Source organism: Hippocampus bargibanti, linkage group LG04 (assembly GCF_051943395.1).
Source record: "Hippocampus bargibanti isolate YZ-2025 linkage group LG04, ASM5194339v1, whole genome shotgun sequence".
Lineage (NCBI taxonomy): Eukaryota > Metazoa > Chordata > Actinopteri > Syngnathiformes > Syngnathidae > Hippocampus > Hippocampus bargibanti.
In genome coordinates, this window is record NC_142737.1 from 32,732,996 (window position 1) to 32,752,872 (window position 19,877).

Below are 19,877 nucleotides of genomic sequence, written 5' to 3' on the forward strand. Positions count from 1 at the left end.
CGGCATCAACTCGAAAACAATATTCAGCGTGGCTTTTAAAACGTAAAATGTGTGTCTGAAACTCATGACAAAACGTTACCGGACATTCTGAAAAGTTGCCAAACACAATAAGATAGCAATAATAATAATTTAATAGCAAAAAAAATGATTGTTTTTATTAAGGATGTACCTACCACAAATGGACAACCGACGCTACCGGACAACACACAAATTCCCAGCAGACAAATCAGCCCATTTCCAACGGCGCTTGGGCGCCATCTTGTGCATCTTCTGGGTGCTACATTGCTGTCATTGACGGCTCGAATTGATATGGGAGGACTCCTTTGATGGATTGCAAACATTTATGCTTTCCTCTTCAGAACTATTTGAATCATATTCATCACTGGATGAGTAACAAGAAAGCATCTTCTTCGAATCTGAAGCCATTATTTTGATTCTCCAGCAAGGCAAGCCGTCCTGGTGTGACGTCACGAACAAGGGGGCGGGACCTTCTTTAAACTGGCCACTTCCGGTTTCATTTTGAAGTCGTTTTTGGACACTAAGTCATTTTTCATTTGACTAAAAATATCAGCCTGCCTGTTTTTGGCTATTTTAGATGCTATAAAATATTTTTCTTGTGTCAGTTAGGAAACAAAAAAAATGCTGTCGGTTGTCCTTTAATTGAAGGGGACAAAAAAGACAAATTCAGACTGTCTCACTGAAAGACACATTTTGGTAAAACAAAACGTGTTTACTTGTTGGTGGCATTTTACACTTGATGGATGGAAGCAGGACGCCCAAAAAAACAAAACAAAAACATAATCAATTCAGTCCCTCTTGTCCAATACGTCCGTCCTGACTCCGTGAACTGAGTCAGGACGTCTTCTGGAAGACGAAGACCAGGTAGATGCTAGCGGCTTCCCATTCGGATTGGCTGAGCGTACCCAAAAAGGTGTCGGCGGCGGCGGCGGGCCCCGCCCGCTTTCGGTACTCGCTAGCGTGGCGGTACTCGTCCACATCCTGGGAATTCAGCCGCCCGCCGTGCCGGGCCGGGAACTCCTCCAGCGAGGACATTTTCATGAGGAGATTGCGGTGGTGACTCAGCTTGACCTTGTGATGGAGAAGAAGAAGTTATCATCTTTCAAAGTTTCATGCCGTTTTATGCTTAGTCAACACTTGTGACTCAATACGCGATTAAAGCACAGACCACCTGGGGTCATTCTGAGGTCAACAGACACAGCGTATTAAACTGTCATCTTCAGCTAGGAGTTCTGGCCTTGGACAGAATTTAAGACTTGGGGAAACTACTTTATCATCATCGAAGCAATTTACGACTTGAAACCCCTTCACGGGAAGAGCTCATGGGCCAGCTTACAAATGTATCAGTTCATGGAAAAGACCGTTCTGTTGCTTACAGCTGTTTGTGCTTAGAACTCAAGAGGTGTGCTATTCGAATCAAGACTAATGTATGTTGTAATGTTTGACTAATGTATCACTTAAAATGTGCATATACTCTCAAGAAATAGCTTGGCAGAGGGCCTGCGGAATTCAGGCGTCTGTCATGAATGGCTACGTCTCCTGCCGGCAGTCTTTCTGGCTTCGCGTCTTTGTCCACAGTGTCCGAACGAACATCTCTGACACCTTGTCGCCGTAGAAGTCGGCGAAGCGCTGCTTGGTCACCAGCCGCATGCCGTAACGCGAGGCCATACGCTCCAGCAGGGGGAAGTAGACCAGGAACTCGGGCACATTCACCACCTACGCGGGGCAGTAAAAGTAGAGAGCTTGCCACAAAAGCCACACCCCCCGCCGGCACACTCAAAGATGGCGCCTGACCTCCTCCAGGTTGAAGTGGTACTGGCATCCGAAGAGCGGGTAGTCGCCTCGGCTGCGAAACGTCACCCGGAAGATGTCGTTGCCGAAGGAGAGCGAGTCGGACGCCTCCAGGCGCTTAACCAGCTCGTAGGCGTCGGGCGTGGTCCCGATAAAGTAGCCGCCGGGCTTGAGGCGCTGGCAGGCGTTCCTCAGCATGGTGTCGGCCTTGGCCCGGCTCTCGAAGGAGTAATGGTACACGAACTGGCAGCTGCAGATGTCGAACAGTAGGTCTGGGCGCTCCAGCTTGTCGGCCACCAGCTCGCCGGTGCAGTCGGCCGTGACGAACTCGGCACTAAACGCGCCGCCGCCGCCGCCGCCTCTGCTCCGCATGGACTCGTAGCGGGCGCGGCACTGCTCCACCGACACGCCGGCGATGTCGGCGCACACCAAGTGCTGGATGCCGCCGTTGCGCCACTTGAGCAGGTCGCCGCCCTTGCCGCAGCCCAAGTCCAGAACCGTCAGGTGGCGGTGGCCGGCGTCGCGCAACTTCTCCACCGTCTCGCCGATCAGGACGCTAAGGACAAGCACAATGCCTTTGTTTTGGTTGCCCCGTGCATATTCCCATAGACAATTCCGGCTGCTTGGTTCCAAACAAAACGCTCTTTGACATCAATGAAAGCAGCGTCATGTAGGAAATAAATACGTCCGTGTAAGCTCTCAGTCGTACGGGAATGGTCCATCGATGAAAAGGTTTCTTCAGCAGTCATCTGTACTTCTTTCAAGGAGTGACGTTCAATTTGGATCATTTGTACAACAGGCTGCTTAGGCAACATAGGCTTAGTTATGCTGTTGATGTGATGCCAGGGCAAATTGGGCAATCAGGCCAGTCGCCAGTCAGGACAATAGAAGCAATCAGTGGAGCCACAGGGACTAGTCCTCTGCTCCCCCCAACCTGAGAGAAGGGACCACTCCTGTACGATTGAGAGCTTACACAGACACCGTACTGTATAATAAAGTCATTTTATTTATTTGATTTGTGATGGTCGTTGATGGCTTGATGGAATGGGGTGGGAGGAGGTCAGAGGGAGGGAATTGCTGTTTGGAAGGAGAGTCACATTGCATAAGGACTGTAATTAAAGGAATAAACTGTACTGTATAATAAAGTCGTTTTATTGACCTTTGTGATGGTTGTTGATGGCTTTTTGCATCCAGTGTACAGATGGCTTGTGCGGGTTATTTGTTGAGCCTGATTGTTGGGTATTTTAACCTTGCGGTCTACACTCTGCCTTTGATCTATCAAAGTTGAAACGAGTCCAAATTTCACTGGTCACAAAAGGGAGATGACAGAGCTTGTAACAAAAAAAAGTGAAATGGTGAACTGGATAGAAAACACAGTGAAATTTGGACTCGTTTCAACTTTATTGATAGTTCAAAAGCAGAGTATAGACTGCAAGGTTAAAATATCTCAACAGACTTCACACAGGTTTTTTTTTAATTACAGTCCTTATGGAATGTGACTCTCCTTCCAAACAGCAATTAACTCCCTCTGACCTCCTCCCACCCCATTCCAACAAGCCATCAACAACCATCACAAATGTAAATAAAATGACTTTATTATACAGTACAGTGTATTTATTTCATTACAATCCAGTAGCACATTTATTATACATGAAATAAGGTATATTTTGTATAGTTTTATGTCTTATTTAGAAGAAAATCACGTTTTATGGACACCTGGGAACGGATTATTCTCATTTTAATGCTTTCCTATGAGAAACTATTTTTTGGGATATACACACTTTTCGCCTAACACACTCTGTCTGGGAACCAATTAAGTTCGTAAGCCAAGGTATCACTGTATCTCAAGTTGCGTCCCCGTTAAGCAGCGTTGGTTTAGCGTTGTTATAGCATTTCCCCTTATTTATTTCATTATGATACCATAGCACATTTATTATACATAAAATAAGGTATAATATGTGTAGTTTTAAGGCTTATTTAGTTGAAAATTATATTTTATGGGTCCTTGGGAACGGATTATTCTCATTTTAATGGTTTCCTATGGGAAATTAATGTTTGGAACACACTTTCTGGGTACAAATTCAGTTCGTAAGCCAAGGTATCACTGTATCTCAAGTTGCGTCCGCGTCAAGCAGCGTTGGTATATTTTGTAGCATTTCCACTTATTTCGTTAATTATAATACCATAGCACATTTATTATACATAAAATAAGGTATATTTTGTGTAGTTTTACGTCTTATTTTGTAGAAAATCATGTTTTATGGGCACCTGGGAACGGATTATTCTCATTTGAATGGTTTCGTATAGGACATCAATGTTTGGCAGATGAACTGTTTCGCCTTACACACACTATCGAAAATGGAACTGTATAGTGCCACTTAGCAGTTTTTTTTGACGACTACTACCGGAAACAAATTCCTTGTGTGTTCTACATACTTGGCAATAAAGATGATTCTGATTCTATCTGGGAACCAATTACATCAACGACCATCAAAAAGGTCAATAAAACGACTTTATTTCTTTAATTACAATACAATAGCACATTTATTATACATCAAATATGTGTATTTTGTGTAGTTTAAATGCTAATTTAGTTGAAAATTATGTTTTATGCGGACCTGGGAACGGATTGTTCTCATTTGAATGGTTTCTCATGGGACATAAATGTTTGGCAGATGAACTTTTGTCCTGACACACACTTTCTGGGAATCAATTACATCAACGACCATCAAAAAGGTCAACTTTATTACACAGTACAGTTTATTTCTTTAATTACAATACAATAGCACATTTGTTATACATCAAATATGTGTATTTTGTGTAGTTTAAATGCTAATTTAGTTGAAAATTATGTTATATGCGGACCTGGGAACGGATTGTTCTCATTTTAATGCTTTCCAATGGGACATTAATGTTTGGAACACACTTTCAGGGAACAAATTCCGTTCGTAAGCCAAGATATCACCGTAGTTGCTTGGAAAGGGAACTCGTATGATTCCCAAATGACTCTTACTTGAGTAGACTTTTTGGTCTCCTCTACCAAACGCGTTGTCGGTTAACTAAGCGAGATGATCATAGATCGATAGATCGATCGATCGATAGATAGTGTGGTGATCGATCGAAAAGAGCGTTCCCACCTCTTGATCCAATTGTTGAAGTTCCGCAGGAAGAAGATGCGGCTTTGACTCCGCACGGTCAGCCCGGCCTCCTTAAGGCGGTTGTAGTGGTTGGCCACGTCGGCATTGTTGTTGTCGACCTTGTCTATCGAACGCTTTTTTGACAAGGGTTCAGCGGCCATTTCGCCGCTCGTCTTCGGTATCGTCTTCACCTCCTTTGAGTGGTCGCCGAGAGCGTCCATGTTTGTCGCGCTTTTGTGACGTATGTTGACTGTTTTTTCGCCTGGAAGGGCTTTCGTTTCTGGGGTGAAATATTCTTTGACGTTTTTTTTTTACTTTTCATTGGTTACTCGCGAAAACTGTTTCAGTTTAAAATTTAGCACGTATGCTAAAAACGTGCCGACTGTAGTCTTAAACTGGTAAATGAGCCGCTTCGACTTCATTTTGGTTTTCGGCAAGGCTGGGTGACGTGTCGTTCGCGAACGAGCCGGTTCTTTAAGCCGGATCTCTGAAGTACAACGAAGAGAGGCGGTTCCTAACAAGGAGCCGCAAATGGGAGCCGACTCTTTTAGTCTTCTATTCCCCGCCCCCGATCTTCGGTTAAAGCCGCACGTGATTGGTCGATATCTGTTGTAGAGGAGGGAGGGGAGAATTACAGACATACGCAGCAGTCAGTGAGGAGAAGGGGGGCGGGGGGTTATAATAATAATAATAATAATAATAATAATAATAATAATAATAATAATAATAATAATAATAATAATAATAATCATCATCATCATCATCATCATCATCATCATCATCATCATCATCATCATCATAATCATAATAATACATTGCATTTATAAGTGCCTTTCAAAACTCTCAAGTGTCTTTACAGTAACGGGATATTTTTTTTGCGGGTGAACAGCGGCAGCCACAAGCGCCGCAGGTGGACAAATGTTATTACATTATGATTTTATTATTATTCAATTGTGATATTTTTTTACTAGCTGTATGATAGCATTATTAATATGAAAAGCAAATTAGTGACAGCTGATCATCACAGGGAAAGTGAAAGTTAGTGGATGCTCGAAAAAAAAAAACTGAGGAGCCATTTGGGAGCCAAAGAGTCGGAAATTCTTAGTGAGCCGAGCCAAAAGAACCGGCTCTCTGAAAAGAGCCGCAATTCCCATCACTAATGCGCAATTCGTGAGATCGCTCCCCGGCCGGCGAGTTGCGACTGCGCATGCGCGGTGATCCCTTTCCTCGGCTTCCAACTCAACGTCGGCGGCAAATGAAACGAATGAAAACGCGTCATCCATAATCTTGTTTTTTTTATGAAACATAACAGCTTCACTATATAAATAAATATGTATTTGTATTATAACGTCCGGTGCTTGTGTTGTGTATGTTTGAGAGCTGGGCTTGTCGGGGAAGCGTGACGTCACGGAGAAGGGAGGACCCGACAACTAGGAGTCCGCGAGAGAGCCTGAGTAGAATGACTTAGCGTGAGTTATGGCGGACAGCAACTCCTGCATAAAGGTTATTTATAAAGGTTTATTAAAAGACCGATCCGCTATACCAGCAACTAAGTGAATCATTTGTGACGTTTAGGGGCATTACAGTACAGTATTTTGTTGTTGTTTTGACTTCAAGATGGCAGCGCGAGTAGCTGCCTATCCGGCACCCCTTATATTTTGTTTTTCTACGTCTTTCTTTCATCACTTTTCTGCTGTGAAATGTCAATTTCTCCACTGCAAAGATAAATCCAATCCCTTCTGTTGAGTTCCACCTGGTTTCTCTGTCTCCTCTATTCAGACGGGTTCAAATACAAATTAAAACGCCAAGACCACTGGTGTCCAAGTCAAGGTCCGCGGGCCGGAATCTGGCCCCCCACATCATTTCATTCAGCCCGCAAAAGCAAATCAAACTTAGGAAGCTTTCCAAAGTATGAACCAAAATTATAAATTTCCCCATTGTGTGACTATTAAAGGCTTTCTGATTCTGATGTTAACCACAATAACAGTGTTTATTCCTGACTTGAAATTTGAAAACTGGCTATTCATTCATTTCTTGTGTGTTCTGTATGTAATATGTGGGCGAGATTAAACATTCTAACAGCTTTCCCAAAATCACAACGGCCCTGCGAAGCTAAGTAACTCAGATAGAAAGCTAGCCAATAGATAGATAATAGAGCTAGGACTTCACTCAACCCGGAAGTAACTCAGATAGAAAGCTAGGTAACTAATAGACAGTTAATAGATAGCTAAGTAACTCGTATAGAAAGCTATCTAGCTAATATATAGCTAACTGATAGGTAGATAGGTCTTCAGTCAACCCGGAAATAACTCAGATAGAAAGCTAGTTAGCTAATAGACAGCTAATAGATAGCTAAGCAACTCGGATAGAAAGCTAGCTAGCTAATATATAGCTAACAGATAGCTAGCTCGGCCTTCAGTCAACCCGGACGTAACTCAGAGAGAAAGGTAGCTAGCTAATAGATAGCTAAGTAACTCGGATAGAAAGCTACCTAGCTAATATATGGCTAATGGATAGCTAGCTCGGCCTTCAGTCAACCCGGAAGTAACTCAGATAGAAAGCAAGCTAGCTAATAGACAAATAGATAGCTAAGTAACTCGGATAGAAAGCTAGATAGCTAATATATAGCTAACAGATAGCTAGCTCGGCCTTCAGTCAACCCGGAAGTAACTCGGATAGAAAACTAGCTAGCTAATAGATAGCTAAGTAACTCGTATAGAAAGCTAGCTAGCTAATATATAGCTAACGGATAGCTAGCTACGCCTTCAGTCAACCCAGAAGTAACTCAGATAGAAAGCTAGCTAATAGATAGCTAAGTAACTCAGATAGATAGCTGGCTAGCTAATATATGGCTAATGGATAGCTAGCTCGGCCTTCAGTCAACCCAGACGTAACTCAGATAGAAAGCTAGCTGGCTAATAGATAGCTAAGTAACTCTGATAGAAATCTAGCTAGCTAATATATAGCTAACGGATAGCTAGCTCGGCCTTCAGTCAACCCGGAAGTAACTCGGATAGAAAACTAGCTAGCTAATAGATAGCTAAGTAACTCGTATAGAAAGCTAGCTAGCTAATATATAGCTAACGGATAGCTAGTTCGGACTTCAGTCAATCCGGAAATAACTCAGATACAAAGCTAGTTAGCTAATAGACAGCTAATAGATAGCTAAGCAACTCGGATAGAAAGCTAGCTAGCTAATATATAGCTAACAGATAGCTAGCTACGCCTTCAATCAACCCAGAAGTAACTCAGATAGAAAGCTAGCTAATAGATAGCTAAGTAACTCAGATAGATAGCTGGCTAGCTAATATATGGCTAATGGATAGCTAGCTCGGCCTTCAGTCAACCCAGACGTAACTCAGAGAGAAAGCTAGCTAGCTAATAGATAGCTAAGTAACTCGGATAGAAAGTTAGCTAGCTAATATATAGCTAACGGATAGCTAGCTCGGCCTTCAGTCAACCCGGAAGTAACTCGGATAGAAAATTAGCTAGCTAATAGATAGGTATTATTATCTTGAGTGCAGGGATAGCATACAAAGGGTGTTTTATTCCGACCAAAACGCACACACACCACCACACAGTCTCAAAAAGAGCTTTGGGGAGAAAAAAAAAAAAACAAGTTTGCGCTGTTGCTCATTCCAAAGATGTTGCGCCGTTAGCTTCAAGTTGCAAGCGCGCATCCACCGAGAGTAAATTGGAGTGTCAAAGCCCCGCCGAGGTTCAGGAGTTGGAGTGCATACATATGTAGTGAAATGCCGCATGAAGAGCGCACACTCAAATTGTTCAAGTTTAAAAATCACATCAGCATTCGTGAGCATTTTTTTTTTTTTTTCAATGAAAAAAAAAATACAGGTAACATTCGACTTACGACCGAATTCCGTCCTGACCAAACGGTCGTAAGTCAAAACGGTTGTAAGTCGAAATCCATTCAAAATGTTGAATAGAAACTCGGAGGCTAAATCACTAGCAAAACCCCCCTAAAAATAGGGTCTGGAGGTCGTAAGTACGGGTGGTCGTAAGTCGAGCCGGTCGTAAGTCGGATGTTACCTGTATAGCATCAAAGCTAATACTAGCCACGTGCACTTCTTCCAAAGCACCGTTGCACATTTTTTTGGGCCATCATTGAAAAATATCAAGCATGCTTTATTTTCAAAATAAAATAACTACAAAACAGATCTTTTTTTTTGTAAAAAAAAAGCTTCAAAATTTCAGTATAAAAACATAGAATGGGGCAATCAAACAAATTCATTGTCACCTTTTTGACATTGTCAAGCATTCTAACCACATGATGCATATTTTTTTAAGGACAACCGACACCTCCGGAACAACTTCCTATAATTTCTAAAATGGCTTCAAATGACTTCTACTGAGCGTATTTGACAAAGATTCCATCGCATACAGCGATATTTGACGTTTTAAGACTGGCGCTGAATATTCAGGAAGTCCTGTTTTTGAGTTGGTGACGAGTCCGTACGTGACGTCACTAAAGGAACGCCCCTGACTGACAAAGCGACACACAATGCATTTTGGGTACTTTTTTTTTTTTGGTCTGAAAACTACGTGATGATGGTGAAATTAGAAGGAAAACAACATAAATAACAACCAAGACTACTATTTGATACTAGTTGACACAAATTCCCAGCATACAAATCAGCCCATTTCCAACGTAGCTTGGGCGCCATTTTGTGCATTTTCTGGGACGCTACATTGCTGTCATTGACGGCTCGCATCGATATGGGAGGACTCCTTGAATCGATGTCAAACATGTATGCTTTCCTCTTCAGAACTATCTGAATCATATTCATAACTGGATGCGTAACAAGAAAGCATTTTCTTCGAATCTGAAGCCATTGTTTTGATTCTAGACCACGGGAAGACATCCTGGTGTGATGTCACGAACAAGGGGGCGGGACTTCCTGAAACTCGCCATTTTGAAGTTGTTTTGGGACACATTTGACTCAAAATATCAGCTTGCGTGTTTTGGCTATTTTAGATGCTATGGTTGTCCTTTAAGTGATTCTAGTTAAGTGGGGCTATACAAAACACATAATGCTAAACAATTGCTCTCGCTATCATCATCATCATTATTATTATTATTATGACAAGACTAAAAAAAATAAAATAAAATAAAAAAGTCGGTCGTGTGGTTGTAGGCGGTGCCGTTTACACCGTCTTCTGCTGGCCCTTCTTCCCGATGAGAGATTTGTGGATGTGCGGGATCACGCCTGGACAAAAAAAAGGCCACACTGAACATTTGGACTGCAAAGTGAGGGATCACGCAAATAAATACATGAAATGAAGGAAAATCGCTAAAAACGGAAATGTAGCATTTTTTCCGGCTGCACCGAAAAGCCTGCCATTTTGTCCAAAAGTTCCTGATTGATTTCATCGAGCTATCTCGCTAGCTAGCTATCGTCATCTCTTATTTTAGCTATCTAGCCAGATACTTAATATATAGCAAGCTAGCCAATAGATAACTAGCTACATAGCTAGGTAGATTGCTAATACACAGCAAATAGATAGCCAGCCAGATAGCTGACTGGGTGGCCAGTTATCTATTTAGCTAGCTATTTGCTATCTATTGGCTAGCTAGCTTTCTATCTATTGAGAATTAGAAGAGGATAAAAACCAAGAATTTGATGATTTTTGGAATGACAACCTTGAGAGTTTTGAAAGGCGCTTACAAATCAAATGTATTATTACTATTATCATCATTCGCTAGCTATTTGCTATCTATCAACTCTGGCTGGCTAGCTAGCTATGTACTCACTATCTAGCTGGCTGACTAGCTAGCTAGATAGTGGCAAGCTTATTAAGCAGCTAGCTAGCTAGCTGTCTATCTATTTTGAGTTATTCCGGGTTGAGTGAACGCTAGCGCGTGTGGCTGCCCCTGCTCACCCACAGGAAAAACTTATCCTGTGACCGTAAAGTGACTGTGAGAGTTTTGAAAGGCGAAATGAAATGGATATTAATAATAATAATAATAATAGGAATTATTATAATAATAAGTATTAAAAAATAGTATTATTATGATTATTATTATTATAATTATAATCATTATTGTTATATAATAATTATTATAATAATAAATAGTAAAGAATAACAATATTAATAATAATAATAGTTATTATGATTATAATAATTATTATAAAAATAATAATAATTATTAAAAAAATATAATAATAATAATAATAATAATAATTATAATTATTATTATTATTAGAATTATTACTATTATTACTACTACTATACTACTAGTGGGATATGGAAAATGGGTGGAGTGGAAAAGGGCGGTTGCGGTGGCCTCACCTCCGCCGGCAATGGTGGCTTTGATGAGCGAGTCCAACTCCTCGTCGCCGCGGATGGCCAGCTGCAAATGGCGAGGAGTGATACGCTTCACCTTCAAGTCTTTGGACGCGTTGCCCGCCAACTCCAGGACCTGAACGGCTCACAACAACCTCACGTCACAAGACATTTTGGGGAAAAAATTCTTCTTTCGCCATCTTGAGGATTGATCCCTTGTTGGTGCTTTCTCTTCCATAATTTTATCTAGTTCATCATCTATCGTGTTCTGTTTAGCTGGGCTGATCGCTTTTTGCATCAAGTGTACAGATGGCTTGGGCAGCCTGATTGATGGGCTATTTTAACCTTGCGCTCTACACTCTGCGCTCTTGACCAATCACGTGGCTTTAACCGACGACTGGGGGCGGGGAATAGAGGACAAAACCAAGTCGGCTGCCATTTTCTTGTGAGGAGAACGGGCTCGTTCGCCAACGACGCATCACTCGTGGCATATCCCGAAAAATACTTTCTATGCCAAGGTTACATTTTCATAAATTTAACGTTCGTAAACTGACATAATCACTAGATATACAGTAAAGTCTGGTTATATCGATATCGGATATATCGATAGTCCCGGTTATATCGATATTTTTTCGGACTCCCTTGAATATCGATATAACGAGACTTTACTGTATATCCGGATAGAAAGCTTGCTAGCTAATAGATAGCTTGATAGACAGCCAGATAGCTAGCTAACTAATAGATAGCTAATTATAACAAATAAATATAATAATACATTTCATTTAGAAGCGCCCTTCAAAACTCTCAAGGTCCCTTTACAATCACAGGATAATTTTTTTTTTTTTTTACGTGGGTGAGCAGCGGCAGCCACACACGCCAGCGTTCACTCAACCCAGAAGTAACTCAACTAGAAAGCTAGCTAATAGATAGCTAACAGATAGCTAGCTAGGCCTTCAGTCAACCCGGAAGTAACTCAGCTAGAAAGCTAGCTTGCTACTAGAGCTAGGCCTTCACTCAACAGTCACACGACAAGTTAGACAGCTAGCTAGATAGCTATGAGCTAGATAGCCAGCTAGATTTTTGCTTTCCGCTATCTGGCACAACACCCAAACAGAAAACCACACACGCACGCTCACTTCAGCGGTGAGGTACTCGAGAATGGCGGCGCTGTAAACGGCGGCAGTGGCGCCGACACGACCGTGGCTGGTGGTGCGAGTCTTCAGGTGTCGATGAATACGTCCCACCGGGAACTGAACAAGTGGAGGAAACCAACAAAGAAGAAGTGGAGGACACCAACAAAGAAATGCCATCAAATCTCAGCAGGACTTCAAGCCGTGTTTGGTTTCGTACCTGCAGGCCGGCCCTCTGCGAGCGAGACACCGCCTTGGCTTTGGCCTTGCCGCTGTCCTTTCCTGCCTTACCGCCAGCCTGCGGGCAATAAAAATTATCACAATAATAATCATTAATAATTATAATAATACTTTTTAAAAATTACTTAAATAATAACAAAATATGTAAAAGAACAATTATAAATAAGAATAAAAATAATTAAAATAATTAATATATATATATATATATATATATAAAACATTAAAATACAATTAAAAATAAATAAAAATACTAAAAATAAATATAATTAAAAGAAAACAAAAATAAAAATAAGAAAAATAGAATAAAACAATATAAAAATAAATACATCCTAAAAAAACAAAAATAATACAAACTAATAATAAAATTAAAAAAATAACAAAAAAAAATTTAATACAATTAAAAATAAATAAAAATACTAAAAATAAATATAATTAAAAGAAAACAAAAATAAAAATAAGAAAAATAGAATAAAACAATATAAATAAAAATAAATACATCCTAAAAAAAAACATTATAAAAATAATACAAACTAATAATAAAATTAAAAAAATAACAAAAAAAAATTAATACAATTAAAAATAAATAAAAATACTAAAAATAAATATAATTAAAAGAAAATAAAAATAAAAATAAGAAAAATAGAATAAAACAATATAAATAAAAATAAATACATCCTAAAAAAACATTATAAAAATAATACAAACTAATAATAAAATTAAAAAAATAACAAAAAAATTTTTAATACAATTAAAAATAAATAAAAATACTAAAAATAAATATAATTAAAAGAAAACAAAAATAATAATAAGAAAAATAGAATAAAACAATATAAATAAAAATAAATACATCCTAAAAAAAAAACATTATAAAAATAATACAAACTAATAATAAAATTAAAAAAATAACAAAAAAAAATTAATACAATTAAAAATAAATAAAAATACTAAAAATAAATATAATTAAAAGAAAATAAAAATAAGAAAAATAGAATAAAACAATATAAAAATAAATACATCCTAAAAAAACATTATAAAAATAATACAAACTAATAATAAAATTAAAAAAATAACATAAAAAAATTAATACAATTAAAAATAAATAAAAATACTAATAATAAATATAATTAAAAGAAAACAAACATAAAAATAAGAAAAATAGAATAAAACAATATAAATAAAAATAAATACATCCTAAAAAAAACATTATAAAAATAATACAAACTAATAATAAAATTAAAAAAATAACAAAAAAAAATTTAATACAATTAAAAAATAAAAATACTAAAAATAAATATAATTAAAAGAAAACAAAAATAAAAATAAGAAAAATAGAATAAAACAATATAAATAAAAATAAATACATCCTAAAAAAACATAAAAATAATACAAACTAATAATAAAATTTAAAAAATAACATAAAAAATACAATTAAAAATAAATAAAAATACTAAAAATAAATAATTAAAAGAAAACAAAAATAAAAATAAGAAAAATAGAATAAAACAATATAAATAAAAATAAATACATCCTAAAAAAACATTATAAAAATAATACAAACTAATAATAAAATTAAAAAAATAACATAAAAAAAATTTAATACAATTAAAAATAAATAAAAATACTAAAAATAAATATAATGAAAAGAAAATAAAAATAAAAATAAGAAAAATAGAATAAAACAATATAAATAAAAATAAATACATCCTAAAAAACATTATAAAAATAATAAAACTAATAATAAAATTAAAAAATAACATAAAAAATTTAATAAATAATAATTAAAAATAAATAAAAATACTAAAAATAAATATAATTAAAAAATTAAAACAAAAATAAAAATAAGAAAAATAAATAAAAAAATATAAATAAAAATAAATACATCCTAAAAAAAAAAAATATAAAAATAATAAAACTAATAATAAAATTAAAAAAATAACATAAAAAAATAATAAATTAAAAATAAAAAAAATACTAAAAATAAATATAATTAAAAGAAAACAAAAATAAAAATAAGAAAAATAGAATAAAACAATATAAATAAAAATAAATACATCCTAAAAAAAAAATTATAAAAATAATACAAACTAATAATAAAATTTAAAAATAAAAAATAACATAAAAAATTAATACAATTAAAAATAAATAAAAATACTAAAAATAAATAAATTAAAAGAAAACAAAAATAAAAATAAGAAAAATAAATAAAACAATATAAATAAAAATAAATAATCCGAAAAAAAAAATATTATAAAAATAATACAAACTAATAATAAAATTAAAAATAACATAATAATAAATAAAAATAAATAAAAATACTAAATATAATTAAAAGAAAATAAAAATAAAAAAATAGAATAAAACAATATAAAAATAAATAAAAAAAACATTATAAAAATAATACAAACTAATAATAAAATAAAAAATAAAAAAAATTAATACAATAAAAATAAATAAAAATACTAAAAATAAATATAATTAAAAGAAAACAAAAATAAAAATAAGAAAAATATAAAACAATATAAAAATAAAATTAAATAAAATAATAATAAAATTTAAAAAATAAAAAAATTAATACAATTAAAAATAAATAAAAATAAAAAATAAATATAATTAAAAGAAAACAAAAATAACAAAAATTAAAAAAAATAAATAAAAAAAAACATTATAAAAATAATACAAACTAATAATAAAATTTAAAAAATAACATAAAAAATTAATACAATTAAAAATAAATAAAAATACTAAAAATAAATATAATTAAAAGAAAACAAAAATAACAAAAATAGAATAAAACAATATAAATAAAAATAAATACACCCTAAAAAAACATTATAAAAATAATACAAACTAATAATAAAATAAAACAATAACATAACATTTTTTAATACAATTAAAAATAAATAAAAATACTAAACATAAATATAAGTAAAAGAAAAAAAATAAGAAAAATGCAATAAAACAATATAAATAAATAAACAAACAAACAAATAAATAAATCATAAAAAAAAGATTATAAAAATAATACAAAATAATACTAAAATAAAATGAATAAAAATAAAAATACAATTAATAAAAATAAAATTAATAAAAATAAAAATATGAATAAAAAAATAATAGATTCAAAGTGACAAATTTGCTCGATTTAAAGTTGTGAAGCACGTGATGGTTTTTGGTGGGATTTCCCAAGACATGCATCTTATGATGACATATTAGACGTTTCCCCCCATGCTGGTTCTTGAAATTTCCCAATTCGACAACGAGGGAAAAAATGGATTGAAGTTGACGCTCTTTTTGCTACCACTACAGTTGATAAAGGTGAGTAAGTTGTATTTTTATAACTCATAGAAGTGGTACAATATATATTTTTCTCCTTAAATGCCAAGTTTCAAGCAAAAAGAAGCATTAGCATCTATATTTCTAGAGCTTGCAATTTTTCTTTGCTAGTATTCAGTGACAGCCATTTTTTTGTATTTCTGACGAAAATCTGCCTGCATTCGATGGTTGATATTTGCTCATTTATATTTTGAATCTTTTCCCTTTTAAGATACGCCAAAAATTAAGAAAGTTATGATCGTTTAAACTCTAATAAACACCTAGGTCACATATTTTCATTGTTTTCACTGGCAGAAAATCCCCATATTTCGAAAATTAAAAATGCCATTATTTCCTTCTTATTTGTCATAGAACAATGATCTACACAGCATTTGAAAGCTATTTAAATGCACTTTAATATATTAGTGATGAATTATGATTGAAAAATGTCACATCCCTACCTATTGCTCTTCCGCAGCTACCTTTAAACATTACTAAATAGTTACGACTCATCATAAAAAAAAATGTACGCATTTTCAACAGATTTTTTGTCACGACAAAACGTTGAACAAATGTAAAAAAAAAAATAGAAACAAGTGTCTTAAGAGTATAAATATTTGGAAATGTATCATGTACCAAAAAACCTCAAGAGGAAACACAACTGCTCGCATCTCATTTCAAAACTATTAATATCAATTTAGGCGCGATTTAATAATGGGGGGCGTAGTTTAACATGGTTACAAAAAATACCACTTAAAAGAAAGGCGTGCGTGGAAAAAGAAAAGAATAAATTCACTTGTACTTGTGTTGCCTCCGTGAATGCTAATGCTTTAGCTGTGACAGTTAGCCAAACAGCTTGTGATTCCACGCGGAGCTTTCTTTTCTAGTGATGACAAATATCGGAGTTTCTTGTTGTTTTTTTCCTCCTTTTGATGAGTATACCTCGACCCGCCGCGAGTTTGTAAGACAAGTAAACGCGTACATACCATTTTCTTCCTTTTGCTTTGATTGAAGAACTGAGTAGCTAGCAAATAATTCGCTTTTCCGAGCGCAAAGAAACAACAAAGCCCCTTTTGGCAAGTCTTTTTTTGTGTCAAAACCGTGATGCGAGTCCTCCAATCAGATTGCGCGTTGTTCCTTCGAATCTTAGCGTTAAGCAATCAACGCGAGGCTTACTAGGTCCACCCATCCCCCATCCGGATTATGTCGCGCCTGCTTTTTACGCAGGACACCCCCGGAAGCGAGTACACTTCCGGGGGCGTTGACAATCTACTTGACGGGCAACCATTTCAGCGAATAGCATCCAAGGATGTCGTGTGATTTCGGACTGGCAGATGTGACCACCAATCAACATTCGGGATTTAGTGTATTTTGCCCAAACTGCCACCCCTCCCGATAACGGTAGAAAATGAGTCAAAAGGGCATCGCTGCTGTAAAAAAAATATATCCATATGTGGAAAACTTTTTCGAACGTTTAGCCGTCAGCTCCGAATATCGATTACCACTCAAAACGTCATCTTGGAGCAATCACATGACTTGGGGGTGTTGGATCGAACCGCAAATACGAGAAGCGTCAACCAACGAGGGCGTTTATATTACACTTGACGGACAAGTGACGTGACGTATAAGAATCATATTCCTTCCTGGTCAAGTAGGCGGGATTTAGCGCGGAGGGTCCGTCCTCTGTCCCGGGGCAAAATACACAATGTAGAACATCAAAGTTTTGTATTTCACACATCAATATTATTGGAAAGTATGTTATTGGCTATAAAATACAAAAATGGATGAACTCTCGAAAAAAACTTGCATCAAAAGACGACTTTTCAACTATCAATGCAACGTAGTGTAACACGTCACGAAGGAGGGCGTTAATATTATTCTAGTTGACGGACAGTGGATTGAACGAATCAAAACGCATGAATTCAGCGGACACGCAGACTGACACCCTTGACGACCAATCAACATCCCGAATCCCCCCCCCCCCTCCGGCACGTCGAGCAAAGCGGGCGCGGGTCAAAGATACGTCGACGGGCTGCTGGCGGCGAAGATGGCGGACGAGGACAGTGGAAGTGAGCGTGGAGGAGGAAGAGGTGGTGGTGGGGGAAGCAGCAGCGGCGGCTTCCAGCATTACCAGCGGGAGTCCGAGACGCAAGAACTGGCTTCGAAGAGGCTGGACATTCAGAACAAGCGCTTCTACCTTGACGTGAAACAAAACGCCAAAGGCCGGTTCATCAAAATCGCCGAGGTCGTCGCGGGGGGCTCCAAAAGTCGGCTGACCCTCTCCATGTCGGTGGCGGCCGAGTTCCGCGACTACCTCGGGGACTTTATCGAACACTACGCCCAGCTAGGGCCGAGCACTCCGGAGCAGATCGCCCAGTCGGCGGGCGGCGGCGACGACCCGCGGCGGGCCTTGAAGAGCGAGTTCCTGGTGCGAGAGAACCGCAAGTACTACCTCGACCTGAAGGAGAACCAACGGGGTCGCTTCCTCCGCATCCGCCAAACCGTCAACCGAGGCCCGGGCTTCGGCGGCGGCGCGGGGGGGATGCCCCCCTCGCAGGCCGGCCAGACCATCGCCTTGCCGGCCCAAGGTTTGATCGAGTTCCGCGACGCCCTGGCCAAGTTGGTCGACGACTACGGCGGCGAGGAAGACGACCTCGCGGGAGGCGCGGCGGGCCTCGGCGAACTCCCGGAGGGGACCTCCATCATGGTGGACTCCAAGCGCTTTTTCTTCGACGTGGGCTCCAACAAGTACGGCGTGTTTTTACGCGTGAGCGAGGTGAAGCCCAGCTACAGGAACTCCATCACCATCCCCTTCAAGGCCTGGGCCAGGTTCGGCGGCGCCTTCGGCCGTTACGCCCAGGAAATGAAGGAGATCCAGGAGCGCCGCCGGGACGAGGGCTTCGAACGGCGGCCGGCAGAGGAGTCCGAAGGCGAAGACGTGGACGACGACTGACCACCCGCGGAATCCTCTTTTATGCTAATGCTAACAACAAGGCCCGAATGACCGAGCCACCATTACGTGCATGACGAATCGAACTATTTGCAAACGCGGAAGCTCAACGAAATATAGTACGTATAGACATATTTGATTGGGGGAAATTATTTATAGATGGAATACATTTTGATAGCCGAAAACGGACAGATTCCTCATGTTCCACTTCCTTATTGCGAGCCAATCAGAAGAGCCGACTTTTGAGGAGCAGTCAGAAAGAAAGCCCCTCAATTCGAGAGCCAATCAAAGTGGGCTCACCTGACCAAAGTGGCGGGAAGGTGCCCATTTCAGTCTCTGCCGTCCCACTTCCTGGTTCAGAGCCTATCAGAAAAGCTCACCTGACACTGCCTGGCAACATGGGTGGGCTCCCTTCCGGGAGGATGCGTTCATGGGTCAAAACGAAGCGTCCGAATTATCCGCTTTACCCCGGGGGAGGCCATTTTGACTAAAAAAAAAAAAACACACACTTTTTTTCATCATTTCACACACAAACAAATCAACCTTCCGATTGGCTCTCCAATTTTTAGGCTTACCGAATGGAATTGTGGATATTTCCAGTCATATTTGGTGCTTTTGAGGTGACAATAAAACAAACAGGTGCTGTACAAAAGTATACCAAAAAAAATCCACATGTAGATCAAATTATTTTTCAAAAGAGATTTATTGAATTATATCTCAGAAATATGAGAATTTTATTTTCAAAAGTGACTTATTTAAAAAAAGAAGAAGTAAAAACACTACGGATGAGACGTGGTCATACCTTTTTTTAGATGTTCTTTTCTAAAGAGGGGTTTCCCAAACGGACGCCATTTTGGGTCTTGATGCTGTAACAGTCATTTATGTTGCATTAGATCACATTTTAAAAACAATTATACATCATCATTTTAGGATATAGATGTTTTTTGGGGTAACATCCGTTTTTACAAGACAAATATGCTAGCCTGAAACGTTAAC

At 37.5% G+C, this 19,877-nt stretch overlaps 3 protein-coding genes across 3 annotated transcripts; 1 reads left to right on the forward strand and 2 right to left on the reverse strand.

Annotated features, from left to right (window-relative positions):
- Positions 1-694: 694 nt before the first annotated feature.
- On the reverse strand, positions 695-5,181 carry rnmt (RNA (guanine-7-) methyltransferase). The gene is made up of 4 exons (XM_088995301.1): positions 4,947-5,181; positions 1,813-2,365; positions 1,621-1,734; positions 695-1,089 (listed from the first exon to the last, which is right to left on the reverse strand). The coding sequence occupies exons 1-4, from the start codon at positions 5,165-5,167 to the stop codon at positions 853-855; spliced, it is 1,125 nt and encodes a 374-aa protein (XP_088851427.1). The 5' UTR covers positions 5,168-5,181; the 3' UTR covers positions 695-852.
- Positions 5,182-9,135: 3,954 nt separating this feature from the next.
- LOC148899784 (histone H2A.V) lies at positions 9,136-17,075 on the reverse strand. Its single transcript, XM_088995332.1, has 5 exons — positions 16,918-17,075; positions 12,600-12,677; positions 12,386-12,499; positions 11,256-11,385; positions 9,136-10,171 (listed from the first exon to the last, which is right to left on the reverse strand). The coding sequence occupies exons 1-5, from the start codon at positions 16,918-16,920 to the stop codon at positions 10,110-10,112; spliced, it is 387 nt and encodes a 128-aa protein (XP_088851458.1). The 5' UTR covers positions 16,921-17,075; the 3' UTR covers positions 9,136-10,109.
- An 859-nt stretch (positions 17,076-17,934) lies between these two features.
- On the forward strand, positions 17,935-19,536 carry LOC148899785 (transcriptional regulator protein Pur-beta-like). The gene has a single exon (XM_088995322.1). The coding sequence runs from the start codon at positions 17,979-17,981 to the stop codon at positions 18,882-18,884; it is 906 nt and encodes a 301-aa protein (XP_088851448.1). The 5' UTR covers positions 17,935-17,978; the 3' UTR covers positions 18,885-19,536.
- The last annotated feature ends 341 nt before the right edge of the window (positions 19,537-19,877 follow it).

Coding starts and splice junctions, on each gene's coding strand:
- rnmt (XM_088995301.1), bottom strand. CDS start 5,167: ATGGACGCTCTCGGCGACCACTCAAAGGAGGTGAAGACGATACCGAAG. Junction 1,735..1,812: donor ACCACTTCAACCTGGAGGAG/GTCAGGCGCCAT, acceptor TGCCCCGCGTAG/GTGGTGAATGTGCCCGAGTT. Junction 1,090..1,620: donor CCGACTTCTACGGCGACAAG/GTGTCAGAGATG, acceptor CTCCATCACAAG/GTCAAGCTGAGTCACCACCG.
- LOC148899784 (XM_088995332.1), bottom strand. Junction 11,386..12,385: donor TCGAGTACCTCACCGCTGAA/GTGAGCGTGCGT, acceptor TGAGCCGTTCAG/GTCCTGGAGTTGGCGGGCAA. Junction 10,172..11,255: donor AGCCACCATTGCCGGCGGAG/GTGAGGCCACCG, acceptor TTTTTTGTCCAG/GCGTGATCCCGCACATCCAC.
- LOC148899785 (XM_088995322.1), top strand. CDS start 17,979: ATGGCGGACGAGGACAGTGGAAGTGAGCGTGGAGGAGGAAGAGGTGGT.